The 27,259-nt window shown below is 53.1% G+C and overlaps 9 protein-coding genes across 9 annotated transcripts; 7 read left to right on the forward strand and 2 right to left on the reverse strand.

Moving 5' to 3' along the window:
• Positions 1–3,741: 3,741 nt before the first annotated feature.
• Positions 3,742–5,414, forward strand: CH63R_11862 (HMG box protein; the record flags this gene model as incomplete). The annotated part of the gene is made up of 3 exons (XM_018306836.1): positions 3,742–3,975; positions 4,042–4,113; positions 4,173–5,414. 3 exons carry the CDS (start codon positions 3,742–3,744, stop codon positions 5,412–5,414), a joined length of 1,548 nt encoding a protein of 515 aa, XP_018153677.1.
• An 883-nt stretch (positions 5,415–6,297) lies between these two features.
• Positions 6,298–6,798, forward strand: CH63R_11863 (Transmembrane protein 32; the record flags this gene model as incomplete). The annotated part of the gene is made up of 2 exons (XM_018306837.1): positions 6,298–6,353; positions 6,411–6,798. The coding sequence occupies 2 exons, from the start codon at positions 6,298–6,300 to the stop codon at positions 6,796–6,798; spliced, it is 444 nt and encodes a 147-aa protein (XP_018153678.1).
• An 836-nt stretch (positions 6,799–7,634) lies between these two features.
• CH63R_11864 (MutS domain V) lies at positions 7,635–10,969 on the forward strand (the record flags this gene model as incomplete). Its single annotated transcript, XM_018306838.1, has 6 exons — positions 7,635–7,959; positions 8,021–8,380; positions 8,436–8,665; positions 8,721–9,317; positions 9,372–9,801; positions 9,855–10,969. The coding sequence occupies 6 exons, from the start codon at positions 7,635–7,637 to the stop codon at positions 10,967–10,969; spliced, it is 3,057 nt and encodes a 1,018-aa protein (XP_018153679.1).
• A 668-nt stretch (positions 10,970–11,637) lies between these two features.
• CH63R_11865 (MutS domain V) lies at positions 11,638–13,564 on the forward strand (the record flags this gene model as incomplete). The annotated part of the gene is made up of 4 exons (XM_018306839.1): positions 11,638–12,145; positions 12,380–12,687; positions 12,848–13,159; positions 13,229–13,564. The coding sequence occupies 4 exons, from the start codon at positions 11,638–11,640 to the stop codon at positions 13,562–13,564; spliced, it is 1,464 nt and encodes a 487-aa protein (XP_018153680.1).
• A 191-nt stretch (positions 13,565–13,755) lies between these two features.
• On the reverse strand, positions 13,756–14,601 carry CH63R_11866 (Gpi-anchored protein; the record flags this gene model as incomplete). Its single annotated transcript, XM_018306840.1, has 2 exons — positions 13,756–14,197; positions 14,315–14,601. The coding sequence occupies 2 exons, from the start codon at positions 14,599–14,601 to the stop codon at positions 13,756–13,758; spliced, it is 729 nt and encodes a 242-aa protein (XP_018153681.1).
• Positions 14,602–15,332: 731 nt separating this feature from the next.
• Positions 15,333–16,334, reverse strand: CH63R_11867 (uncharacterized protein; the record flags this gene model as incomplete). Its single annotated transcript, XM_018306841.1, has 1 exon — positions 15,333–16,334. One exon carries the CDS (start codon positions 16,332–16,334, stop codon positions 15,333–15,335), a length of 1,002 nt encoding a protein of 333 aa, XP_018153682.1.
• A 2,361-nt stretch (positions 16,335–18,695) lies between these two features.
• CH63R_11868 (Protein phosphatase PP2A regulatory subunit B) lies at positions 18,696–20,562 on the forward strand (the record flags this gene model as incomplete). Its single annotated transcript, XM_018306842.1, has 6 exons — positions 18,696–18,739; positions 18,832–18,872; positions 18,979–19,076; positions 19,148–19,799; positions 19,857–20,452; positions 20,539–20,562. The coding sequence occupies 6 exons, from the start codon at positions 18,696–18,698 to the stop codon at positions 20,560–20,562; spliced, it is 1,455 nt and encodes a 484-aa protein (XP_018153683.1).
• A 1,044-nt stretch (positions 20,563–21,606) lies between these two features.
• CH63R_11869 (NST UDP-N-acetylglucosamine transporter) lies at positions 21,607–23,094 on the forward strand (the record flags this gene model as incomplete). The annotated part of the gene is made up of 5 exons (XM_018306843.1): positions 21,607–21,879; positions 21,932–21,957; positions 22,017–22,033; positions 22,091–22,451; positions 22,527–23,094. 5 exons carry the CDS (start codon positions 21,607–21,609, stop codon positions 23,092–23,094), a joined length of 1,245 nt encoding a protein of 414 aa, XP_018153684.1.
• A 478-nt stretch (positions 23,095–23,572) lies between these two features.
• On the forward strand, positions 23,573–26,919 carry CH63R_11870 (AMP deaminase; the record flags this gene model as incomplete). Its single annotated transcript, XM_018306844.1, has 4 exons — positions 23,573–23,579; positions 23,720–25,323; positions 25,379–26,499; positions 26,559–26,919. The coding sequence occupies 4 exons, from the start codon at positions 23,573–23,575 to the stop codon at positions 26,917–26,919; spliced, it is 3,093 nt and encodes a 1,030-aa protein (XP_018153685.1).
• Positions 26,920–27,259: the final 340 nt, after the last annotated feature.

Here is a 27,259-nt window from a genome sequence, read left to right on the forward strand (position 1 = left end):
TCCTGAACTTGGCTCTAGGCCAGAGACTGAGGTTGCAGAACACTGAAGCCAGCCAATTGGTTGCGGAGTAGGCGGATGGGAGGCGGAGAGATAGCTAAGGGCTGATATGATACCCAGGAACAATCTGTGCGGGATCGATTGAACCCTTGTTGACCTGCTTGCTGCGTGCTGGATATCTTGTGTGCATGGCAGCCCCCGGACACCCGGGCGTTGATTCGATACTGTTTTCTATTCATGTGGCTTGAATAGAAAACAAAATTGTACTGTATGGTGAAATGTCCTGGGCGACTGGTGAGGTGCTGGGAAGTCACTCTGATACATCCCGGGTGAGCGGTTAGGTCATAAGGTGGCGTGAGATGTTTGCAGTGTACCCCGTTGGTTTGGGTAATTTTACGAATCTTTATTAGCCTCGAGCAAGTTTGGCCGGCATGCAGAGTAAAAGTGAGTAATGGGAGCTTCTGGGCAGTTGTTCAAGATGCAACATGAGCATCAAATTTGAACATGTTGTTGAACAAGACTTGAGACGGCGAGGGAGGAGACGACGTGTAAGAGAATTAGACGTAGAGAAATACGAACACAGGCGGGCAGCGCTAGTGTGTATGTTTGAGGAGGGGAAAAGAGAGAGAGGGAGAGAGGGGGGCCGCGCTTCATCCACAGTGTCAGCACAAGAGGCAAAGGACAAGAGATGCGGAATGCGCTACGGTCTGCTTCTGGAAAAGACCAATCATAAAAGACGCCACCAACGATTCCGGCAACGGAGCGAGCAAACAAACATTCCACCTCCCTACGAAGGGGAGGGCCTCGCTCGCCACACGCCTATCACCCCAGTTTTTGCTCTCTCGTTTCCCATCTCTCTCCTCGCGCCGTCTCATCTTGCTGCTGTCGATGCTGTTATGCCTCCATCTTCATCTTTCAGCCTAAGCCATGAAGCCTGTGCTGTGAATATACTAACCTTGGTCTCTCAATGTATGACTTGATCCCTTACTTCAGCCTCGGTCTTCCCGCCTTTAAACATCCTCTCTGCCTTACCTTTCTATCTGTGCTTTTCCTTCCGCCTTGAGTTGGCCTTGGCAGAAAGCAGACACATGCCAAGGTAGGCGAGGATGTGCACACAAACAGGTGACGAGGTGTGGCTTGACGACAGAGAGGGGTGGGCCAAGAGTGATCAATCAGAGAGTGAACGTTGTTCAAATTTTCTAAATGTGTATTGAGAACCAAATTAGAGACTCACATGGGATGCAAGATGATGGAGAAAGACAACACTGTGCTCTCTTGTTCCTAACTGGATGGAACCCCATCCAGCTGTCCGGCTACCAACGTGAACCAGTGGGGGGTTCGATGCAGTTATGAAGGAGATATGCGAAAATCTGCATAAACGGAGCGACACGGACAACGAAGAGGGCGCGGCGTATCTTGCCCTCATCTAGATGTCAAGCTGCTGCCATCATCATCAAAAGATGCAGATGCAACCCCCCCCCCCCATGCATGCCGTTGCGGCAGCAAGCATGATCACAACAGAACCGTGAATCCTTGCTTCAGATCCCCTGTTAGTTTTTGGCAAGCAACACCATGTGCTTCTCCCTGTTCTCCTCCTCCCCTTCCTTGCCATTCTCCCTGTCCGCAGCACGCGTCTACCGCACCTCCACGGATGTGTACCAGTTCCGCATACAAGGCAAATTGCAGAACATGACATGGCATAGTAATGGGCATTGGCCACCTACCTACCCATAAACCGGAACAGTCCAACAGCAAGAGACATCAGCGCCCAGTATCAGCAGTGCCAGCCAGGCTCTTCGCTCGCTTTAACCAAAGACGGTCAAACAGGAAGAGCAGTATCCGAAAAACCAACGGAGGAGTCGTCATCTAGCGAGTGAGGGGCTTTAGAAAAACTGGTGTACGGTCGTCTGGCGCCGCTTTCAACCCTGTGTCCGAATGCGGCAATCAGCTAAATGCTCTTTCGGACACTGAGAAGCCAGCGGCGGCATAGAAGTGAGACTAGGTCAGAAGAAGTAGAAGGGCCCATCTTGCGAGATGTGTATGCGTAACATGTACACATAAAACCACCCGGCCTGGCAGAACGCTTTTCTTTCACTCCCATCCCGCCCCTCCCCTCCTCCAAAGGACAGATGAATGAAGGCCCCTTCTCATTGTCACAAAGACAGACATCCCTCGGCTTTCACCATCTGCCTCTGATTTCCTTTAACCACAACCAGGCATACTTTCATTCTTACCACCTGCAGTACAGAAGCAGGCTCTCAGATTCCCGGTTACCACCTTCTATCATATCAACTCAATTGAACTCAACCCACCCCTGCTACTCTGTCCTAGCCCAACCCTGGCTCAACTCCTCTGCAACACTGTTTTCCCACCCAGTGTTTGCATGGTCAGGGTGACAGCACCCAAAGGAGGATCAGGAAGGACAAAGAACAGAAGAAAGGACTGGCCGAAGACGCGAGACGACAATACAACCTGGCCCTGTTCGGCATTGGGACCAGAAGCACAACCCAAATACACAGCAGAGACAAGGGGGAAAGGGGAGAAGAGAAAGAAGGACTGAACCAAGTCATCTAGACAGCATCCCAGACAACGACAGCAGCAACAACAGCAACATCGACATCAACAGTAACAACAAGAAGAATAAGAAAAAGAGGAGGAGCAACCAAAGCAGCAGCAAGAAGAATTTCCAGAATCGCCAAAGCCCAGCATTCAGCAGCCTCCCTCGCCTATCATTGAAGAAGAAGAAGGGAACCCAAAGCTATTCATAGAGCTTGCTGTGCTTAGCCATCGCCATACTGCCGCCCCCTAGCAAACCAGTCCGGCCTACCCAGCCTATCGAGTCCTCCCAGCTGGGCAATATCCATTGCAACCCATAATCCAGGGGACCGGTTCCAGCGCTCCGCTGATCCCTGCTCTTCGGTTGCTTGCTACCACGTTCGCTCGCCTCCATCTCCCTCCATCCCCGTCCTCCCTGGTCCTTGCAGCACTGCATTGCACTTCACCGCATACCACATCTGCAGCTGCCACTACTGCAACAGGCTTACGGTACACAGGCTCTCGGACACATACACCCACACCCACATATAGAGATAGAGAGAGAGAGAGAGACAGAGACAGAGCTAGGCTCTGGATACTTCCAGAGCAGTAAAATCCAAGAGCCGTCTGTGTCTCTCCAGGTGAGCCTGTGACTGTACATCTCACTCTGGTCGCCAGGGTCACCACTACTCAGCTTCTTCCCAGCCCACCCTCTCCCTTTCTCTCATGCACACACCACCTCCTGACCACCACCACCACCACCGGCTGCTCGACATCTACTGAATGTAGATAACCTGCGGGTGCAGCGGCCTCTTTCACACATTTTGCCGTCCCACAGCTGCTGCTTGTTTTCTCCTCCCAAGCATTCACCCACCCAGAGGCCTGTATCTGTTGCCATACGCAACCATCACCTGGCCTAGGCCCGGCCTGGTGCTACCATCAGAGACTATTAGTCTGCTCATATTCTAACGACTACTTTATTCTTCCACAAGTACCGAGACAGCCGCCAGTAGAACGAGATAGAAGAGGAGGAAACAAGAAGCGGAGATCTCAGCAAATCTGCAACATCAAAGATCCAGATCGCATTGATAGCACCCTGGACAGCTTCGACTTCGCCCTCGTCACCAACTTCGATTCCTTCAGCCACACTGGTTGACCATCTGCGGCTGGGGACTTCAGACGCAACTCGACTGTCTTCAGGTCTTAGGAATGGAACACAACGGCCCTCCGTCTCCAGCTCCTTCAAACGATGATATTCACCCCAACGGACTGCATCACTTGATACGGCCGATCGGAACCACGTCTTACCCCAGAGAACATCTGCACCCTAATGATATGGGGGGTTTGCAGACTCCTTCTCGATACGGCACACCTGTACCTCAACAGGATATGCCTTACGGTCACCACACCCCGTACTCGCACCGCGCAAATGATGGTCAGATGGTAAGAATGACCACCTTCTTCACCCACACCTCTGGTTCAAGAATCCCCACTGACATGATGCCGCAGTCTTATCACCATGGCTATGACACTGGCGCTGGCTCCATGTACGGGCCGATGTCCGGGGAACTAAGCCATCAGGTAAGTAACCTCTTGAGCGCTGATGAATGGGTGACCGCTTACAAATTCCCTTACCGTAGCCATACAGCACCCCCGACACATCACCCCCTACACCTTCGCGGGCGTCGGATGTGTTGACCACTCGTAGTGGGCTCAACATCCACAAGGGATCATCGACTATCAAGCCGCTCGCGGCTCGGGCAACCCGTGTCGAAAAGTCGACGCCCAGGAAGAAGAAGGAGCGAGCCAAGTCGTCCAAAAAGATCGACGGCGTAACGAAACCCCTGAGCGAGTTGGCCAAGGAGCAACCTCACATTCCAGTGGCAGACATTGGTGCTTACGTTCAACGGTCTGCAGAGGTACGAATGAAGGAAGTGGAGGAGAGCAAAACGCCCGGTAGGATCAAGCGGCCCATGAACGCCTTCATGTTGTACCGCAAGGCCTACCAGAACCTTGCCAAAGGCCTATGCACACAGAACAACCACCAGGTGGTATCCCAGGTCTGTGGGAGCGGCTGGCCCTTGGAGCCCGAACATGTTCGTGACCAGTTCAATGACTGGGCCAAGGAGGAGCGAGCGAATCACCAGAAGGCCCACCCCGGATACAAGTTCACGCCGTCAAAACCGAGACCCAAGGCGAGGGAAGAAGATGAGTCCGATCAGGGCGATTTGGACGACATGGAATGGGGCCGCAGCCGAGCAGGCTCAAGGGGCAGGCAGCTGAGGAAGCCAGCACACGGCAGAAACGAGGCGCCTGCATCCATCTTCCACAACTACCCACCGCTTCAGACAAGCCCGATGGGTCTTGGCGTGCAAACGCAGTCCATGTACCACTACAGCAACCCAGGAAAGCCTCTGCCAGCGCCATATAGCCAGACTGGCCTCGGAGGTGGTCAATATTACCAGCAAAGTGTTCATCAGCGTCAGGACGCAACCGGCTTCGTTGAGGACGTGCTCATCCGAAAGACGCCATCACCAGCGATGGGCTATGCTGCGCCGTCGATGGACAACCGTTACGACGGCATGGGTCAGTATGGACCCATGTCGCATCATGACGGCCTAGAGCCCATGATTGATCCGGGTTTGATGGGACACGGAGGACAACCGTATGGAGACCCGTATGGCGATCCCATGCTGGAGCCGAGATGGACGAACCCTCTCGGTTTCGGCGACGGGAGACAGGATCTCCTCGACGGTCTATCTGGGTACGATGATAACCTCATGCATGACCCCCAGTTACAGATCTTGAGGGGGCAGGAAAGTAGCTGGAGAGTGGAGGAGCTTGAGGGCAGCCACTTCAACAATTGGATAGACCCAGAGTGAGCGAGTTCCAAGGCGGCTTGAAATCCGCTTTGCTCCGTCTTCTGTTCTGATCTGATTTTGGTAAGTATGGGCGTCAGGAATATTGGGTATCTTAGAACGTCGGCGGAGTTCTCCTTCCTCATGTTATTTTGTTGAGACTGGAGATAAAGGCACCGTTGAAAGCGGACGGACCAACGGCCATTCGGAAGGGTGAAATGGCAAGCATGACGAAGCAGAAATGCCATCTTGTACGGCGCGGGGGAAAAGAAAAATAGAAGCCATATGCCCTCGCTTGTAAGAACAGGTTCGCCTAGACAAAATCAGTCGATTCAGCCTGGAGATATGCACTATCGGTGATAGTTGATGCTTGAGTGGTGATGGTTGATGATGTCTAGCTGGCTGTTGGCTGCGAACAGACAGACAAGGTTGTAGCGAGACGACACGCGAGAATAGAAGCTAACTGGGGGGACAGTGCTATTTGGCTTGAGGTGAAACGAGTTGTGATGCTGGCGACGAGTGATTGAATCTCACCTGTTATGTTCTGCTGTCATGCCCTAGAGGGTGAGGCGACGTTGAATAATAGGCTCTGTTGGCGCTTTGACACTTGCATCGATGTCCAACATCCCGCCATACATAATAGCTACCTATGCTCACGTATGCATATTTAGAGTGATACTTATATGCATTTAAGGAGGCGAAGACACCTCGCTTGAGACACATGAGTGCTTACGAGGTTCGGCCATAGCTTTAGTGACAGACGACAACCCCCGCCAAAAGCAATCAGCTCCTGTGGTGAAGGAAGTACCTACCTTGCGATTGAGCCGCTTCATCACCAAAACCCTCGACCGACAAGGAGACGATTTGCGCCCGGTATTGGAAACATCCTCTCATTCAAAATCGCAATATGACCTGGATTTCACGCTCCATCACGGCCATTGGCCTTTTGCTGCTCGGTCACGCGTAAGTTCAGCCATCCGCCATAGTGATGACTGCGCTAATATATGGGTGAAAACCTAGCTGCTACTCGGCACAAGAGCATTCCGCGTTGCAATCCTTCCGGGCTGCGTCACCCTTGGCGACGTCCACGCCAGCGGCCAACACCTCCCTACCGGCGGATATCACCATCGAGACGGCTGTGGCGACAGTGGTCATCATTCTCGGCCTCATACTGGGTGCCCCAAACCTCCGACCGATCCAGTGGCGCGTATGGGCTGGCAAGATTGAGAGGGAGGGCGAGGCAGGATTCTTGACGGGCAGTGGTGAGGTTGAGAAGGACTATGTTGGCAATCCCTTCCGCATTCTCGAGAGTCGGCCAGGCTTTGCCGATGTTCGGAAACAGAGACGCGACTTCACCAACTGGATCAAGGCCGGTAAGAAGACTGGGAGTTCGGCTGCCTCACACTGAAAACGAGACGGCGACCACCTGTGGACGGAGGTGCAACGTATTTATCATAGCCAGCTCGAAGTGCCACTACCAACCTATAGACCTTGATTCGAAGCCATACAAGCGACCTGCTTATCAAACAATCATGAGGTGGGGCGATGTCCATGTAATATACGATGGAAAACTCGTCGGCTCTAGGGGACCGCTCAGGATAATTGCCTGATCCGGAATTGAGTCTCATGTGTCTATCTCTATGATCCTTTGCGTTGGGCACGGTTTTGACACGCATCCCACTTGAATGGGCAGCATCATGCCATTCATATGGAAGAAAGGGACTTGGGGTGCCAAGAAAACTATACGTTGAACTGCGTCTTCAGTCTGAATCCGGAAGTAGAGTGGTTGAAGGTGTTGTAAGACGGTAATAATACTGGTTGGTCCTTGTGTACCTGATCCGAGCATAAAGCTGTGTCTGATTGAGATACTATAGGCTCGAGTTTTCGATATCGCCGGGTGATACTTTATGAACTCTTGTTTGCTATCGGCGGACCTCTTTTCGAATTGGCCTTTTACGGTTGTTTCTCTGCTTCTCATTTCGACGCGGCAGCTGCGTTGGCCGAGTCAGGTAGGCACTTTCTATGGACATCAATATTATCCTGTCAACTCTACCGGCAGGAACCTCCACCACTTGTGCCTGCTGTCTTCAACCCTTCAACTCCTGCCTTCAATCACCAATCCACCCCATCTCGTCTTGTTCTGGGCAATTCATTTTTGCTTGTGTAGGGCTCATAATCACCTCGTTCCTTCGCCACGACACTCTCCCTCATCGTTTAAGACACATTCGCCTATTGGAAGTCAACATGCCAGGACGAGGCAGGACCAACTTTGGTCCTTGGCGTGGTCGACCCCGACCCGGGGGAGGCTCAGGCCGTGGACTGAGGGGCGACTCACGAGGAGGCTCTTGGAGCAGTTCCGAACGCAGTCCAATGGAGGGGCCGAGGGAAACCTCGAGGGCCCCTGCCCGGTCAAGAGCTCGCTCTACTCGTGCATCTCGCGGGTCACGAGACGCTTCTAGTCTCATCGGCCCAACGCCCACTTCGCCCATTTTCTCGACTCCCCACAGTGCCCGTCAGCAGTCAGACGCAATACAAAGGAGTGCAACTTCTAGAGCAGAGCGCATCGAAGGTTTGGAGCATCGACGAAATCCGCTTCACAGAATGAATCGACTGATTCGGCGCAACTACAGGCAATGATGTCTTGCGCCTTGTGCCAGACCACAGCCTACCTCACTATGGGTCTAGGTCCACACCATCGAGCGGGCTCGAAGGTCATCCGTTTATCAGGGGGCGGTCCCTGGCCGAAGCTGATCGGATGAAGCAAGTCATCATAGCTATTTCTGTCGGCGAGATGGGCGTACTTGGCTGCGCCTATTACGACTCCGACGAAGGCCATTTTTTTCTGCTTCAAGATATGCCGTGTACTGAGCCGTTACAGTTTATCGAGACTATCATTGTTCATTGCCAGCCCACGACAGTCTTGCTGCCCTTGAGGATACCGGATGCGGTGCTTCAGTTTCTAGAGCAACACAATAGCACCGTGGATCGAGGTGGGCCGGTCCCTACCAGATTGAAGTGTGACCACTGATCGCATGTTTCTTTTAGACTCCGTTGCAGAACAATACACCATTCGGTTGCTTGGATCGAACGAGTTCAGTCACGCCGCCTCCTTGGACAAGCTCACCGGCCTGTCGATGATCTGCACAGAACACGCCCTCGTTACAAATTCAGACAATCAATTCGCCCATGACGGTATAGAGGGCACCCAGGCAGAATGCCACAATGTCAAAGTTATGCGTCTAGGCACATTCATAGACCTCGACAGCGTCATGTCGGTGAGTTACCGTGCAGTGTGAGCCATATGTGCCTCCAACCCCTAACAGGAGTCAGATTAGATGTGCCGGCGCCGTCCTGAGCGATATCACGCGCTTGGGGGATATTGAACAACCGCCAGGCTTTTCGGAAAATACCTTCATCACCTCCATCCGAATGTTCACCTTGACTGACTTCATGTTTGTCAACGCCGACACGTTATCGTCCCTCCAGGTGTTCCAATCAGAGCTACATCCCAACAGTCTGATGTCGGGTACAGGCATAGCAGCCACCGGGCTGAAAGAGAGCTTGTCCCTTTACGGCATTTTCCATCCACTAGCCGGCACATTCCAGGGAAAGGCAAAGCTCAGGCAGCTATTTCTGCGTCCACTGGTTAATATCGAAGTTATTCAAGAGAGGCATAAGACTATTTCAGTACTTCTACGACCCGGGAACGAGGAAGCTTTTGCCGAGATTTCAAAGACCCTGAGAAAGGTCACGGATATCAAAAAAGCCTTGGTTCAGCTGAAAAGGGGCGCTGAATCTCCTACCAGCACTGCGTCGGTCGAACGCGGCGTGTGGTGGACCTTGACTCGGTTTGCACTATCCATGTTGCGTCTCAGGGATGCCGTCCTTCAGCTACAAGAAGGGCACGATATCGCCGTTTTTAGACAGGTAACCCAAAGTCATGGCTCAATCACCAGGTATCTAACTCACACGCTCGCGCAGATGATCGAAGCTACTCCCGTAGTCATTATCAAGAGTGTTGGAGAACTAGTTGGGACAACTGTCGATTTCGAGGAGACCAAAGCAAGTTCTCGGGTTGCTGTGAGATGGAACGTCAATCCCCAGCTCGACAGGCTCAAACAAACATACCACGGGCTGGATTCTTTATTGAGTGATGTCAGTACGTCGATGTCCCGCAAACTCCCCGAGTGGGCCCAGAAATACGTTACCGGTTGCGTGTTCTGGCCTCAACTGGGTTTCCTCACCGTTGTGCCTTTGCTCCCCAACACTGGCGAGGCAGGTTACGAAGGACAAGGATTAAATGAAGACCGATGGGATAAACGGTTCGTTGCCAACGGAAACGTGTATTACAAGAACAGATGCATGTTGGAACTAGATGATCAATTTGGTGACACATACAGTAGGATTGTCGGTTAGCAGAAAAACTCTGACCATGTCATAAGACCATTGCTGACCTTTCTCTAGATTTGGAAGTCGAAATACTGCACAATCTGGCCTGTCAGGTTCTCAAATATGAATCGACGCTCAGTCGTGCGTCTGAAGCTTGCGGCGAGCTAGATTGCTTAGTAGCACTAGCTAAAGGGGCACTCAACTACGGCTGGACCAACCCAACGATGACAACCGACAACGTTGTGTCAGTTCAAGGAGGGCGCCATCCGCTTCAAGAGTTGACTGTACCAAAATTCATCCCCAATGATTGCCAGCTCGCTGGCGGCTCTGGCGGCGAGGTGGAAGTACGGATGGAAGTACCCGTGAATGAGAATCCGAAAGCCAGTATGCTCGTCGTCACAGGGCCCAACCATTCTGGAAAGAGCGTATATATCAAGCAGGTCGCTCTGATAGTTTACATGGCCCACATAGGCAGCTTTGTGCCTGCGGATAGCGCTACCGTTGGCATCACTGATCAGATCCTGACCCGCATCTCAACGCGAGAAAGTGTGTCACTCGCAGAGAGTTCTTTTGGCACTGACCTGAGGCAGGTTGCATTCCTGCTGAAACACTCCACCCGCCGTACTCTGGTTGCAATCGACGAATTCGGAAAAGGAACAGCAACCGACGATGGATCCGGACTCATGACCGCCCTTATTGATCATTTCACCGCTCTTGGCTCACAGACACCAAGGGTCCTCATCACAACACACTGTCACGAGATATTTGAGGACGGTTATCTGGGGGATAGGTCAGGGCTGTTTCTCGCACACATGGACGTTCGCCTTGACCTCGAGACAAAGCACACCGAGGACCAGGTGGTCGCTATGTACTGCTTGGTTCCCGGAAGAAGCATGTCGAGTTTTGGAAGTCGGTGTGCAGCACTGAATGGGGTAAACACCGCGGTTGTGGAGCGAGCTGAAGCAATTGTGCTTCTCCTGGCTCGCAATGAGGACCTCGGAGTGGCATGTGCCAAATTGGATGCTGAAGCCGAGGCCCGGCTCAAAGGGTCTGAGAATGTTGCCCGCAAGTTTCTTCAACTCTCTCTGGAAAACACTAGAACGACCCGGCCGCAGCATGGAGCGGTTACTGGCGAGGAGCCTGTACGAAATTTGCTTCAGAGGCTCTTGAAAGTCAATATTGCCGTCTGAGCATGGGAGGTGGCGGCTTATAGTTGGCGGCAGTGTATTAATATGGACGACGACCTACTCATATGGGGATATTTGTGTTGTGAAGAAGCTAGAACGGCACACTGTTAACAGTTTCAAGTCAAGCACCGGGTAGTAGGTACGTGTGATAAAGATACATCCCACCGTAACTTAGGACATAGTCGCATGTGTGTATCGAATATCAGATTAAGACATGTCATGTGTGACAACCACAGCCCACGGATAGTAAGCACGTCGTCATCTTTAGTAAACATTACATTGAATAACAGAGGAAAATAGATAATGTACCCGGCATCTAGCCACTGGTTAGTTATGCCGACCGACCCCCTGTCCCTCTTGGAGTTTGGCGCTGACGGGCATAGCCGCTGTGAACCAACGGAAGGTAACCTTCTCAGCTCTTAGCCCTGACAGGCTGTGACAGCGAATGGAACCAGACAGAGAGTGGGGGGCTTACTCAAGGTAACTAGCTAGCTGCATCATCCAGCCTGCCGCAAGATATCTAATTATAAGATGTGACGGTGGCTGCCTATCCAATACCAACCTACCTGTTACAACAACAACGACGACAACAGCAACAACAATCTGCCGCTCGCGCGCGTGAACGTTTCGCAGTCCACACGTGCCTAATTTCTGGTCGCAGACTCGAACTCATGGCGTCAAAGTTAACCGACAGTCTGCGGGATAAATTCCGGGATCTCGACAACAATGATGTCTACACTAGCGTCAAGGCCCAGGCAGCCAGTGATCAGGCTCGCAACTTTGTCGTTGAATTCAATCACGATGAGGCTAAAATTGCTTCCGGCCTAAGCTCTGACGAGTTTGGAGTGCTCCTCGGTCAGAAGTCCCCCGATGGTATGGTACGTTGGATCAACATTTGGTCTCCGAGCAAGCAAACCTCGGTGGTAAAGCAGATCGGCAACCGCTATGGATTCTCTCCAAGGCTACAGGCCCTAATGGTGGCTCCTAATCTAGCATCTGTGTTGGAGGTAGACAATAAACAAGACTCTAAGCAGGGCGATATCGAATCGGTGTTGATGCATGACGAGCCCAAGGCACAGCCGTCAACTCACACAACAGAGCAGAGCCTAGAAGATATCGAAATCTACCAGTTGGTCAAAGAGACGGTCAACTATACGTCGATAGACCAGGGCAAGGAGTGTGAGTACGAACAGGGATTATGTCTCACGCAACCGTCTAATGTGTGGCAGTTCTTTGCATCGGCGCCAACTGGCTGCACCGTCGACCCTCAGTTGGTGATGCCGAAAAAGCTCAGAGAGTGTTGCCGCCCTGGCACTGGTCTTGGCTTACTCTCTGCTCTGACTGTACGTCGTCAATGAAACCCCATATCTGTTCTTGCTGGCGGCACTAGCAAAAAGCTAAACGCTGCCTCAGCCGTTGTTATATCGTTCCACGAGACACCGCCGACGGAACAGCCTGGAAGGGAAGACTGGGCCAGAGATGAACTACAAAGCATGAGATCCAACACCCTGAGTGTTTTATGCCAGCTCTCGAAGCACGGCATAGCGGACTTCACCGACAGACTCGTCTCGTTCAAACGAGTTAGGCAAGCGCTGAGTGTCACGGAGCCCAGAGCCAAGGTCGCATGTGAAGGCTCAAGCAATCTGTTCTATTATTTGTTCGAGGATTATTCAGCAGCCATGCCTGTGTTGAAAACCTCCAAGCTCCAGCTCGAACACTTGGTAAGTAGGAACTAAACATCTTGGAGTACCCGCTAATGAGTTACTGCGTGGCCCAACAGAGCGACCAGATTTTTGGAAGTAGGGTAAGGGAAGGAGACATTCAGTTGCCGGATTTATGCCAAGTAAACGCATGAGTCAATGCTGATATCTATCTCTACAGGGCCGAAGAACAAAAGTTGGGACAGAAGATGTCATTAGGTCTCTCCACACGTTGAGAAAGGAACTTCGCCAACTTCACCATCTTTTTGAGAGCTACAGAAACCTCATCCGACGTATCTGTTGGCCGCGATCCGCTGATGCATTTCGAGACGGTCAGCATGGTTACTTCGAGCCATCAGAAAACGTGTCCGGCGAGGTCAACATATCCCCATCGGCTAGGAGCCGCTTCGAACGCCTCGGAGACAGACTGCAACTGTTGATGCTGAACACGATTCAAGAACGCTTGGAAGAGCAAAAGGCCTTGTCTGATACGGTAAGCTGCCGCGGAAACGATACAACGTGCCGTTTTCAATGTTTGCTGAGGGTACCCACCACGTTACAGTACTTCAGCCTCACGGCCCAGAAGGACTCGCAAGCCACTGCTCGCCTGAGCAGGAGCGCAACCCTCCTTGCCAAACTGAGCGTCTTCTTCCTCCCCATTACCTTCATGACCAGTTACTTCTCCGTGGAAATACCCGATCTGGTGGAGCATTACACGCCCAAGATGTATTGGATCTGTTTCGCTATCATCGCCGGCCTTTCTTTCGTCAGCCTCTTCTTCTTCGGCCGAATGCTGGAGACCGTTAGCGACACCCTTGAAGGCTGGGCTGATTCAGTCTCGGGAAGGGCAAGAGGCCTCACCGGCTCGAATGTACATCATGATAGAGACGAGCAATAAGATGTCCATAAGCCGGCATGCATGCGACAGCTCCACGGGGATATTCGCCTGCGCTGCCACACCACACCCCGTCGATGCCGCGTAGAGTAAACCAAATCGGAAATATGACGAAAGGGAGGGATAGAACATCTGAATAGTAATCATCCTCACACAGTGATTATAGCAGATTCCCATCATGTCGTGCAATCTCATTACAAAGCGCCAAAGACGGCCACTCCCACGCCGGCAACGATGCCGGCCATGCAAGCCGTCGTCGGACGTGCCGCAGCGTTGATGACAACACCGTTAACCGTTGTCGATTGCGCACACTGTTCGTTCTCCAAGCCATAGCAGGCGCGGGAGCTTAAGCTGGAGCAGATTGGGGTGGCTGAGGTTCCGACGTCCGGTCGAGTGGCAGCGACTGTGGTGCCGCCTCCGCCGGGAACGACAACGGTGACGCCGAAGCCCGAGTTTCCGTCGAGCTGGGTCACACAGCTCTGGTAATTCCGAGAGCACTGGCTGACGGCAGATGAGCATTCGCCGCGGTCAAGGGACGTAGCAATGTACGGAAACGGGAAGTATTCATTCGGCACGTAGGAGACGGCCGTCGGAGCGCTGGGCGCTGTCGTCGCAGCCGTGCCAGTGCATACTGCCCTATAGTGTGAGATAAGCTGTTAGCTTTGTCGATGTGATAACATAAGATTTCCCACTCCTTGCAGAGGGGAAGGGAGAGAGAAAGAGGGGGAAAAAGAGAGAGAGGCGCATCCGTACCCTGAAGGGCAGCATGCTGGCCGGTTGTTATCGTCAAGTTCGCAGGCCTGTCCCGTTGCGCAACAGACGCCCTCAAAGGCTGTTCCGAGCGAATCTGAACATAAAGAAGTGCCGGCCGGGCAGTCTTGCCGCCTGAAGAGCTTCAATGGTGATCCACCTGCCACGTAGGCCGCCGTCGGGATCGGCGCCTTGGTTCGGGTTGGCGTCGGGGTCAGCTCCGCAGCTGCGAAGAACGAGCTGGTCGCTGCGAGAAATGCCAGACGTGTCGTCCACCGTGATAACCTCATCGTTCTGGTTGTCCAGCGGCGTAAAGCCCAAGCAAGCGAGTCAGGATTGGTGGCTAATAAGTGGCGATGGAGCCCCACGCAGAACAGTGTCCGGACGGCCGGTGGCCAAGAGGTTGCTTGGGTTGCAGAATCCGGTGTCTTTCCTTTGGCCGAGAGCTTACAATTCACGAGTTTATCTTGGAGACTCTCGAGCAGGCTGACGATGGAATCGATACAGGCTTGGGGAGAAGCCGTGGCAGCAAAAGCAAAAGCAGCAAGAGGAAGGGGTGAGGGAGGGGCTACGGAGCTAGAACAGCGATCTTTTATTTCCATCCACGAATGATCCAATACGACGGTAAGGCCTCAGCTGCCAACCTGCTTCGCATCCAGCCACGACCGTTGCTATCAATCACACCCATGTTTCTTCCCTGTTCGTGTATCAGTGTCCGTCGGTAGCCTGTGTGCAAGGTAAGACGGCCAACCCCGCCTGCGTCTTTTTGGTGGGTTGCATGCATTGGGCTCTCTCCTTGCCTCCTCCTCTTCTCGGGTTTGAAAGCAAGGCCATGAGGGGACGCAGGAAGGACGGGTTAGGTGGCTGGGCTTTGCTGGGCATCACTGGCCAAGTGGGCAACGAAGAGCTGCAGTGGCATGATGTCATTGGGTCAATGGCGTTGTTGGCATAGCAACCTCTGCTCTCACACCGCTGGGCTCCCGGTCCATGGCTTTCAGAAATAATCCATCGTTCGCGTCAATTAATGGCCCCGGACGTGCGCTAGAATCTGTCGGAGTCGCTGAAGCGCATGCATCCCGCCAGAATCCACAGTCGTCAGTGTCCCCTGCCCGCGCGCCTCTTGGATTTCTCGATGCGCTTCTTGGGCGAGGGAACCGAGGTCGCCCCAAACCTCGTCCGTGTAGCTTGTGAGCACGTCGTTCCAGCCATCCACCCACATGGCTCTGGCTTGCCGGGGATCGGCGACGCCAAAATGCTGCTGCAGCTCCGTGGCGCTGTTCCCCTGGAGGAAGTCGGGCTCAAAGTCGAGGAGGGGAGTCCAGTTGGAGACGGTGATATCCCCACCGCTGCCAAATAGCGCCTCTCTCAACGACTCTTCTTCTTCCGGTGAAACGAAGGTCTGGATGCTGTCGTGCATGAAATCCAAACCATCCGACTCGCCTGGAGCGTTCAGCAAGTCAATGACCTGCTGACCGTCCCTGGCCTGTTGTTCCTTGACGTCGGACTCGACGCTCCATGAGCGAGAGCTGTGCGAAATGTTCCCTGGTCCAGCGAAGCCTGGCTGGAGTTCGCTTGGTGTCTGTAACTGGACCGAATTGTCGAGCGCTGTTTGGGCATCCATGAAACCGTCGTACTGCCGTTCGCCGCCTGTGTCTGAGTTCTGCGACGAAGAGAACGCAGTCCCAAGGCCGGCAACGGCGCCATTTGCGCCGCGGTAGATAGCAGCCTGTCCCCGGCTCCCAGAGTCCTGGGCAGAGTTGGTGCCGGTGCTTGCCTCGGCCTTCGAAGAAGTCCCGCTTCGGAGCCCACCAATATCAGGGCGGCCTGCCAGGGCAGCTCGGGAGAGGTTGACTACTGACGTTGCAAGGCGATTTGAGAATGAAGGCTCGGGTTGTGCATCACCTTCTCCTTGCTGGTTTCGAGTGTCTGCTTCGCCCTCGATCCTGGTGGGCGCTGGAGAAGATGATTCCCTTCCCTTCCCTTTGAACTTGTTCTCGGCGTCGTGGCTATTGTGTTGGTCCATGGTAGAGGCGGCCAGGAGCCATCGGTTGTGTGTTCCGGTGTGAGCAATGATGCTGTGTTGGCTTGAAAATAACAAAACGCTACGGTGCACAGCCGGCAAGATGTGGCTTGGGGGAATGTCGGGCCACCGAGATTTCTTGCTTGTGACTCTCCGAGTAGGTTGGCACCCAAACGGGCCCGGATCGAGAGCGAGAAGCCAGTCGCTGATCGCTCCATTTGGCCGGGCGCCTCACAGCGAGCTCCGATCAGCCGATACCAGAGCTTTTAAGTTACACATGCATGGCTTGCGTAGACGGTTGAAACCACTACATAGCTGCAAGAAAAAAGTTATGGAAGGGAGAAAGACCCCAGCATAACAGGCACGTGGCAAACGATAAAGAAGCGAGGTTGCAAATGTAGAAAGAACCTGGTCTGCCAGCAAACACTTCTTGATCTTGAGCATGTACTTGCTGCTTGGCACCTGTCCGCCCTAACAATGTGTAATGACCATTGTCTGCACATAGTATACCAATATTGCCTATCCGTACTTCGTAAAGATATTGATCCATCAATTTACCAAGCACCTGGCCCAGGTCTCAATGAGAATCGCATTGGCTGGCCTCTTTTCAGATTGCCGGAAATAGCGGGCGGCTAGTACCCACTGCCCAGAGAATGAGGGGAGGGTGGAGTTGCATCTGTTTTCTTCCTCGCATACCCGCAACCACCTCTGAGCGTCCCGCAGCTAGCCAACATGTTTATGAATCAAGGCTAGTCTCGGTATCGATCCGGGAGGCAACATGTCCGAGTGGTTAAGGAGTCAGACTTGAATTATTCATATCTTCATCTGATGGCTTCGGCCGCGTAGGTTCGAACCCTGCTGTTGTCGGCTTTTTGTTGCCTACCTGGACTACGTGGTGATTGATTGATGCAGTGAACGAACGGAGGGATGGACGGTGGATGATTGAGGGAGGCGACAAGCAATTCGGCCTTCATTCGGACACGTTCTTTTCTCCTTTTTCTTTTTGTGTGCGTTCTGTTCCTCTGCCTCGATGTAATAACTGTGAACATGGCAGGCATGTAGGTAATCGAGCGAGGTCAAAAGTGACGACGCTCAGCCGGGTAGTGCAGCTTAAGCTTCAGAGTTGTGGATGCGATCGGGATGCCTGGCACCCCTCACCGTGCCTGGGTCGCCTGCTGAACGGTTCCGGCACACGATAGAGTAAAGAAAGATAAATGGATTCCTTACCTACCCCACCCCAGGTATGCGCGAGGCGAGTGAGCTGAGAAGTCTGAGGACGGAAGGTAGCTTCCACTTCCGCATCTGCGTGTCGAATGGAAATGGAAGGCATCATGATTTTTGAACAATGTCGACGTAGCAGGAAAGGTACCTGTGATAAATGTAGCGCAGGGCAGCTGCCTCACGCATACGATGCCGCCCACATCTCAGATGCCTCCTGGCTGCATTACCAGATTACCTAAGCTCCCTGCGGTACCTTCCGTCCGCTCTGACGGAACGGAAGTACCTCACTTGCTCACCCCACTCACTCACTGCCCATTTCCATCCCCATTCCCGTTTCCATCGCAGTGTAGCAGACAGACCACAGCACAGGCAGACCGCAGACAGCCCACCACCGGTCGGGGACAGCAGCAGCGCAACATCCATTGTCCTTCCTAGCGTCACCTCTTTCCATCACATCCATCACCCACTGCACCACCTCTCTCCCACTCTCCCACACACCTACAACGCACCCCCAACCTCAACCTTGCGCATTCCTGCACCCTGTATTTGGTCTGCCCGCTACCGCGCTGCGATACCCCCCCAAGAAATAAAGTACAACTCCCGACCAACATCCCCAGGTCGCCCAAAAACCTCACCCGTCGCTGCATCCGACGAAATTCTCGGCTATTCACAATCCCCATACGCTTTGTCCAGTGCCGCACCACGCACAAGCTTCCTTTCTGTTAAGGAACCCATCTCCGCGAGCTACCTACGGGCCTCCCTTCTCCCCCTCCCTCCCCAGTCCGTCAACTTCAACCCGCCGGCCCTACCTTATCCCAAAGGGAAACAGAAAATCGTTGGCCGTACGTCGCCGCAATTGCCCCTCGCTCTCTACTCCGTTTCGCCTGCGTGTTTTTACATCGACTGCATATATCGTCGCAGAAGTCTCTCAACACCGCCGATACGATACGCCTCTCGAAGTGCGACTCTCGTGTGGCTCATCCCAACCCTATCCGCCTCGCCCCGTGCTGAAAGATAGCTTCCCTTCCTCCGCACGACTAGAGCTCGCCCCTCCTCCTCGACGTGCCCCGCCACCTCGCCTCCTCCGTCCATCTCAACATCTACAGGTCCATTTCTTAGACGTCTCAGAGCTGGTCAGCAATCATGGTGGACAGTGACACGAACTCCCCCACGTGGAAGTTCACCCAGTATGTGCCCGTCTGCTTGCTCCCTGTCTTCTTTTCATCTCCGACATGGCTGCCCCACCCCTGTTTAACTGAGTGCTTACCCGACGCAACAGATGCTTTGGCGACAAGGGCGATGTGGAGGACATCACCGAAGGTCAGTCACCTACCTGTACACCCGTGTCTACCGCCGCCCTTTCCGCGAGGTCCATACTACACCCATTTCGTCCTGCGTATATCTAATTTGGCATCCTCTCGTCTAGCTGATATCATCTCGACGGTCGAGTTCGATCACACGGGCAACTACCTAGCGACAGGAGACAAGGGAGGTCGTGTTGTGCTGTTCGAACGAAACGAGACGGTGAGTTTGGCCTGGCCCGTTGACATACGATGACGACTTGCTATGCGGCTATTACTGATGCCCTCGAGCAGAAAAAGACATGCGAGTACAAGTTCCATACGGAGTTTCAGTCTCACGAGCCCGAGTTCGACTACCTGAAATCTTTGGAGATCGAGGAGAAAATCAACAAGATCAAGTGGTGCCGCCGACAGAATGCATCCCATTACCTGCTCTCAACAAATGACAAGACAATCAAGTTATGGAAGGTCTTTGAGAAGTCGCTCAAGGTCGTTGCCGAGAATAACTTGTCTGACGACCTGACTCCCGCAAACCTCGCTGGAGGTGGAGGCGCTCCGAAACAGTCGCCTGCGCATCGCTTCAAAAACGCCGAGGACCTAATCATGCCTCGCCTCACCCACCACGACACCGTCGTCGCCGCTGTGCCCCGCCGGACCTATGCCAATGCCCATGCCTACCACATCAACAGTATATCAGTCAATAGCGATGGCGAGACATTTATCAGCAGCGACGACCTCCGCATCAACTTGTGGAACCTTAACATCCAGGATCAGAGCTTCAACATTGTCGATATCAAGCCGGCCAACATGGAGGAGCTGACCGAGGTGATAACTGCCGCCGAATTTCATCCCCTGAGCTGCAATTGGTTCATGTACGCAAGCTCTAAGGGCACCATCAAGCTTGCCGACATGCGTCAGAGCGCCCTGTGCGACAGTCATGCAAAGCGTACGTTTAACGTTTGTCCCCATCTGATTGTAGCTGACGCGGCCTGACGGATACCAGTCTTCGAACAAGAAGAAGACCCATCTTCAAGGTCATTTTTCTCCGAAATTATCTCGTCAATCTCGGACGTTCGCTTCTCTTACGACGGCCGTTACATTCTTTCTCGTGACTACCTGACTGTGAAGATATGGGATATCAACATGGAGCGCCAGCCAGTCAAGACGATTCCCATTCACGAACACCTGCGTCCCCGGCTCTGCGACACGTATGAGAATGACAGCATATTTGACAAGTTCGAAGTAGTCTTCTCAGGAGACGCCAAGAATGTCATGACTGGCAGCTACAACAACAACTTCATGATCTACCCGTCGGACCCAGAGAAAGAAGTTGAGGTGGTGCTGCAGGCTGATAAGTCGGCATTCAAGGCCAAGAAGGTTGGCGTGCCGACGCCCATCAACTCATCTACCAGCCCAACCGCAACCAACGGTGGCAAGAAGGGAGGTTCTCGTGCTGGTAGCCCTGCTGCTGGAGCTGGCGGCCAGGGACAAAGAATGCGCAAGGAAACTGATGCCGACCAGATCGACTTCAACAAGAAGATCCTACACATGAGTTGGCATCCATTTGAGGATAGCATTGCGATTGCGGCGACGAACAACGTAAGATCTTTCTGCTGCACACTCCATTTCCTTTCCGTGTTGTCGCCGAAATATTGAACGTGCTGACATGTCGTTTCCTGGCGCAGTTATTCGTCTTTTCTGCACTATAAAGTCGGCGAAGGACTGGGTTCCTTGAGGACCAGGCTGAGTGGGAAGGGCCCATAGGTGACGGAACATGGCGCGGCAGGACGGTGTGAAAATGCGGGTCGAGGGCGTCGGCTTTCACGATGAAGCAATTTTTGTCTATAGGAAGAGCCGTCCGTGATCTGTGTCACAGCCGTGGCTGATTGATACGACCGCCGTCACCGCCAGCTAAACTCGGGGACTGAGAGGCCAACACGAGCAGCAGGAAGGAACCTGCTGGGTACTACGGGCCATCGAAAGGTGCTTGGGGGAAGCATGGGATTGAGAAGTGGTGGAAGACATGAAAGAAGCACTATGGATAGATGGACCCGCCAACCGTATCACGGTGGCGATGCCTCGCTGATTTCTTCGCAGAATTGAAGGCAACGAAGTTCTCACAATGAAATGATGTATGTGCATGTTTGGTTGTATTGAGTCAGGACGGACTTAACGTTTCCTCTAGAGCCGCCTTTTCGCTCCTCTGGTGTGTGTGTGTGGTCAGTCCAAAAACATTAGAGGTAGGTAGGTAGAAATAGGTATCTAAGGCACCTAGGTAAGTAAGGAGGTTTCCGAAATGCTTAATGTCTTATCTTATCAAGGAATGACGCGCCGCCCATCAGTAACGGTCATTCTGTGTATTTATTTAGTTTTTAAAGTCTAGCTTCGGTACAAACACGTGAGGAATCTCATTCCACCCACTGAACGGGTAATAGCTGCACGAGCTGACGTCCAATTTCTTTTCAGACCTCAGTGAATTCGATACCCGCGACTTGGAGTTAGTTGTGCCGTTGGACCAAGCCGTAGTGCAGCAGGAAAGGCCCGAAACGAGACTAGACCAGATGCAAGCTTGCTCGTTTTAGGCATTAAGTGGAGTCCCCGCTTCGCCAGCCTGGCAGCTTCTGTTGACTGTTCCGCTGTAGCAATCTGCCGGGCACGTTGCACCTCTCTCTCTCTCTCTTTTTATTTTGAAATCCGCCCAAAAAGTACAACATCTTACTGGTACCGTTCCTACACAGGCTCCGACGGCCTCGATGACCTCCTCGGCGCCTACCCGAAGACGCGGCCAGCCGAAAGGCATTTCATCGCTCTCCTCGGAGAAGATGGAACCCGCCCCCCGGGGCGACGATGACGAGAAGAACATCACCGACAACGCCAATGGATCGGCCATGAACGGACACCCTTCGACTGAGAAGCCCATGCAAATAGCTGGCCGCATCGTCACAAGTCTATTTGCCCAATGGATCGCAGTTGGTGTCATGCTTGGTCTGATCTTTGGCGGATGCTGCTCCAATGTCCGTTATCCTGTACCTCTTCAACTGCTCCAAGGAATTGATGCGCTGACATCCCTGTGCATAGGTCTACGCCTTAGAGGCTATTATCAAGTCAGTGCGAATTGTTCCCCATCTTGTCGTCATTTGCTCACCAAACTTCACCTCCTTAGAGTCGAACCCGCGAGCGGTATGTTCAATCTAGGTCGCTGACTTGCGACAGCGTGCTAACGAGCGCTGTGTATAGGAACTCTCTTGACCTTCGTCCAGTTTCTCTTCGTAGCCATCACCGGATACTTCTCTCAGTTTGACGGATCAAGGCCTCCCTTCTTTATCCGAGAAAACAAGGTTCCTCTGCGCCGGTGGATCATCAATATTGTGCTGTTCTTCAGCATCAACGTGTTGAACAACCACGCCTTCAGCTACGACATCTCCGTTCCCGTTCACATTATTCTGCGCTCCGGTGGAAGCATCACAACAATGATTGCTGGTACCCTCTATGGGAAGAAGTACTCGCGCATACAGATTGTGGCGGTTGTTCTTCTGACCTTTGGTGTCATCACTGCAGCGTGGTCGGACGCACAATCCAAGGCAAGCCACAATACAAGGTTAATCAAGAAGCGGCGCTGACATTCCAAACAAACAAAACAGGACTCATCAAAATCAGCCGAGAAAAGCGATAGACCCGCGTTTGGGACCGGTCTCATTATTCTCTTCGTGGCGCAAGTTCTCTCTGCCATCATGGGCCTCTACACTGAGGAGACGTACAAGAAATACGGACCTCAGTGGAGAGAGAACCTGTTCTACTCGCATTTGTTATCCCTGCCACTTTTCCTGCCATTTGCGCCCTCGCTGATCCGTCAATTTCGACGACTGGCCGACAGCCCGCCCTTATCGCTGCCGTTGCTGGCACAGCTTGCTGGCCCTGGTTTTGGTGAAGATGTTGGAGGAGGAATGGCCAAATTTCGCATCCCGAGCCAACTTGCGTACCTCGCAACAAATGTTCTTACCCAGTACGCATGCATCAGGGGTGTCAACCTTTTGGCTGCTGTGTCTTCAGCACTGACTGTCACCATCGTGCTGAACATTCGCAAGCTGGTCAGCCTGCTCTTGAGCATATGGCTCTTTGGAAATCGCCTAGCCGTGGGAACGCTGGTTGGAGCAATCATCGTCTTCGGTGCCGGAGGACTGTACTCATTAGATTCTAGAGCCAAGACGTCGAGAGTACAGAAGGGGTCGAATACGAAATAAAGCCCTGCGTTATGTAAAGGTGAAGATGCGCACATCAAATATTACAGATGAATTGACCCATGTTTCCCATGGTGACTCGGCACGACGGGCCTAGAACGTGAAAAAAATGAGTCTTGGTTGAGTCACAAATTCGGCTTGGAATGAGTTACAGGGACGGATAAGATACGTGACAACGGCTACTGCTTGGTACCCAATTAGTTAATTGTGGACATACTCCACCCTTATAGGACCCCGCCGTGACTGTATGCCGGAGATCGGAGCCAACCGCTCTCCAAGCCTCTTATCCAATCGAGATCCCACATGGTGTCTCCATCAATGCGATTAACCGGTATAGCGATAGCGATAGGCCAAAATCTTATCGTCATAATTCGGCTGCCCATCGCTCATGATGTTTGCTTCGGGTTTTCTTCTTTTTTCTTGGGGGGGGGGAGCGCTCTACAACACTTCGCGACAGGGTTTTAAAGGCTAGGTTCTCGAAATGGCTGGTATGTACCCTTTTGAAGCCTCTTCCCCCAAATCAACATAGTTGGCATGTTTACGCTGGTAAGTCGTTCGTCCCAAATGCGACCGTCGAGATCCCTCCCTCAGCTCTGAGCTTCATACTGATAAAACCGCTCTATTTTAGACACAAGTTTCCTTGAAAAAGATCCAACATCCGCCTCGACATCTCCCAAACGAGACAATACGTTCCTACTCCATGACGTGGACACCGATTCTGACGGCGAACTAGCCGCTCAGGGTTCCCGAGGTGACACAGGCTCCGAGGGGACAGGAGAGCAAACCAAGGACGATGTACTTCCGTCAGACGCAGATCCTTTATCACCCCGCGGACAGAGCCACGACGGCGCTGGTCTGCAGGATGGCATGCTTCCTCGTGACCTTCCCACCCGGACTGCTTTTTACGACCCAGTTGCGGAGCGCCAGATGAGCCAGACGGACGCCAAACTTTTCTATCAACGGAGCCAAATTGGCCAGCTCAAGACGGGGAGTGGTGTGTGGTCTCAGGGTCATTCCACGCCTCCTCATGGCAGCCCCGTTATCGTCGGCTCGGAGCATCGCGATCTCGCCGTCGGCCCGCGAGCGCTCGAGCACCCAATGGATTCGTCCCCTTTGAGCAAGGAACGGGGTACGTCGAGAGCGAAGGCGTCGCCGCTCGAGGACGCGATGCTACTGGAACCGACTCAGCAACGCGTTTACCAATCTGTTGGGGCGGATAGCTTCCCCCCTCCCCGGAGTCGTCCTTCTCAAGAAGGCTCACAAGCACTTGCAAACCAAGAGCCAGGCGACTTGAATTTTGATCACAACACTGGCTCGAATACCGGTATTCCGAACCATCCTGCCGCCCTCGGCGTAGCTGCCTTTTCGGACACGGACCCTCACATCACAGCCGAGCTCAGTGCCATCTCTAAGAACATTCAGAGCATCATGGATCTCCGAGAGAGGTACATTGGACTTTCTCTGCAGGGGCCGGACGACAACCCAAGGGATGAGCCGTCCTGGTCGATTTACCCCCCTCCACCCCAGCCAGCATGGGGAACTGAGCACTCTAGAGCCGTGACCACCGCTGAGCACATCACTAGTGCATCCAACAGCCTAGCCGGCAGCATGGTCTTGCCCCCTGCCGCTGGCGACTACGCGGGTCGTCAGGTGCCTGACGTTGAGACGAAGCCAACACCCAAGAAGCGAAAGCCCGGCCAAGACATTGGCGAGGACTTCAAAATGGACGATCTACTTCCCCTTCCCTCGGCCGACAAGATGAGGTTCAAGCTAGATGACAGCGGTGTTTACCAAGTCTTCGAGGACGAGGAGGCCGAGGCCAACGGAGCCCCTATTGTCCGTGTTCCTACCATCCGAGAGTTCTACATGGATCTGGACCAGATTCTTAGCATTTCCTCAGACGGGCCTAGCAAGAGCTTTGCCTTCCGCCGACTTCAGTATCTCGAGGGCAAGTTCAATCTATACGCCCTCCTCAACGAGTACCAAGAGACGGCAGACAGTAAGAAGGTGCCCCACAGAGACTTTTACAATGTGCGCAAGGTCGACACCCACGTTCATCACTCTGCCTGCATGAACCAGAAGCATCTCCTGCGTTTCATTAAGAGCAAGATGAAGAAGTGTCCTGATGAGGTGGTGCTCTATCGCGACGATCGGCATCTCACTCTAGCAGAGGTCTTCCAGAGTATCAACCTTACCGCATACGATCTTTCCATCGATACTCTGGACATGCATGTGAGTTTGCACCCATTCTGAGCCCATGAGCGTGATAGCTAACCCAACCCCAAAGGCGCATACCGACTCTTTCCACAGATTCGACAAGTTCAACCTCAAGTACAACCCCATCGGCGAGTCTCGACTTCGAACAATCTTCCTTAAGACGGACAACTTTATCAACGGACGATACTTGGCCGAAATCACCAAGGAGGTCATTGCTGATCTCGAGTCGAGCAAGTACCAGATGGTGGAGTGGCGAATTTCCATCTACGGTAAATCCCTCGACGAGTGGGACAAACTCGCCGCCTGGGTTGTAGACAATAAGCTCTTCTCTCACAACGTTCGGTGGCTGATTCAGATTCCGCGCTTGTACGATGTGTACAAGGCGAGCGGCCTCATGGACACCTTTGAGCAGGTGGTGAAGAATGTCTTCGAGCCTCTATTTGAGGTATCTAGGGATCCTTCGAGCCACCCGAAGCTTCACATCTTTTTGCAGAGGGTTGTTGGTTTCGACAGCGTCGACGACGAGAGCAAGGTTGAGCGTCGCCTGTTCAAAAAGTTCCCGGTGCCGAAGGTGTGGGACTCGAAGCAGAACCCTCCCTACAGCTATTGGCTTTACTATCTGTTCGCCAACATGTCGTCGCTTAATGCGTTACGAAAGCGCCGGGGGTTCAACACATTCGTGTTGCGGCCGCACTGCGGTGAAGCCGGTGACAGCGAGCATCTTGCTGTGGCCCTTCTCTGTTGCCACAGCATCAGCCACGGACTGCTGCTGCGCAAGGTTCCGCTCTTGCAGTACATTTTTTACCTTGAGCAGATTGGGATTGCCATGTCTCCGCTGAGTAACAACGCGCTGTTCCTCGCCTACGAGAGAAACCCGTTTTACCAGTACTTCCGCCGCGGGTTGAACGTGTCTCTCTCGACAGATGATCCATTGCAGTTTGCCTTCACCAAGGAACCTCTGATGGAGGAGTACGCGGTGGCGGCCCAGATCTACAAGCTGAGCCCGGTGGATATGTGCGAGCTTGCAAAGAACTCTGTCAAGCAAAGTGGGTTTGAGAGTGCTATCAAGGAACAGTGGCTTGGTCCCAAATTCAAGCTTCCTGGTAAGGCGGGCAATGCCATGGTCAAGACGAACGTGCCGGACCGTAGAGAAGAGTTCAGATATCAGACCCTGAGGGAGGAACGGGACATGTGAGTTTTACGGTAGAGGTGTTCATCAAATGATGCAAGTATGCTAACTCGGATGGCAGGCTTCACAAGTACATTGCCTACAGCGCCAAGGGATCTTCTGAGTCTACTGTTACCGCTGACCAGCAGAGCGTAGCTCAAAGCATCATTGGCGGGCACCAGGCCGTGGTGCACCGCGAACCCGGCAGCGCAGCTAGCGAGACCGCTGCTGCACCTGCCTTTGATTCCGATGGGCAAAACGATAATATGGCGGGGCCGGGCGGGCCCGGCAGTGCGGCCGTCTTCCAGAATGATGTGGTGGCATCTCCTTCCAGTCTTGTGCAGTCCAGAGAAGGGTCGTGGCCGAATGATCCGCATACATCAGGCCAAGATCCTAAGCTTTTCCCAGGTGTTTTCAGCCGAAGCCAAACAGGCAGCAGTTAGTAAGGCGATAGGATTGCTTGTAGACAGGCTCACGGTCGATTTGACGCCATGCAGTCGAGGTTTAGGAACGTGGAATCGGAAAATGGTACGGTAAACAGGTACTTTGTTGGTTGGTGTCGGGCCATCGAGATACCTTGAATCGTAGTTGCATTACGCCGTACTTTGGCTAGAATCTGCGAGTCCGCTGGAAGTGGCATCGATTCCCGTGTTGGCGATATCATATATCGATCGGGCAGCCAGTTTGGGGGGCAATCAGTATCCAATCCCTAGGTATACTTATCTACTGCGTAGGTGCCCAGAAACGAGGCTGGTTGCGGGGAACGAATCGCTGCAGATGGCG

Source organism: Colletotrichum higginsianum, chromosome 8 (genome assembly GCF_001672515.1).
Source record: "Colletotrichum higginsianum IMI 349063 chromosome 8, whole genome shotgun sequence".
In the NCBI taxonomy this organism is placed as follows: domain Eukaryota; kingdom Fungi; phylum Ascomycota; class Sordariomycetes; order Glomerellales; family Glomerellaceae; genus Colletotrichum; species Colletotrichum higginsianum.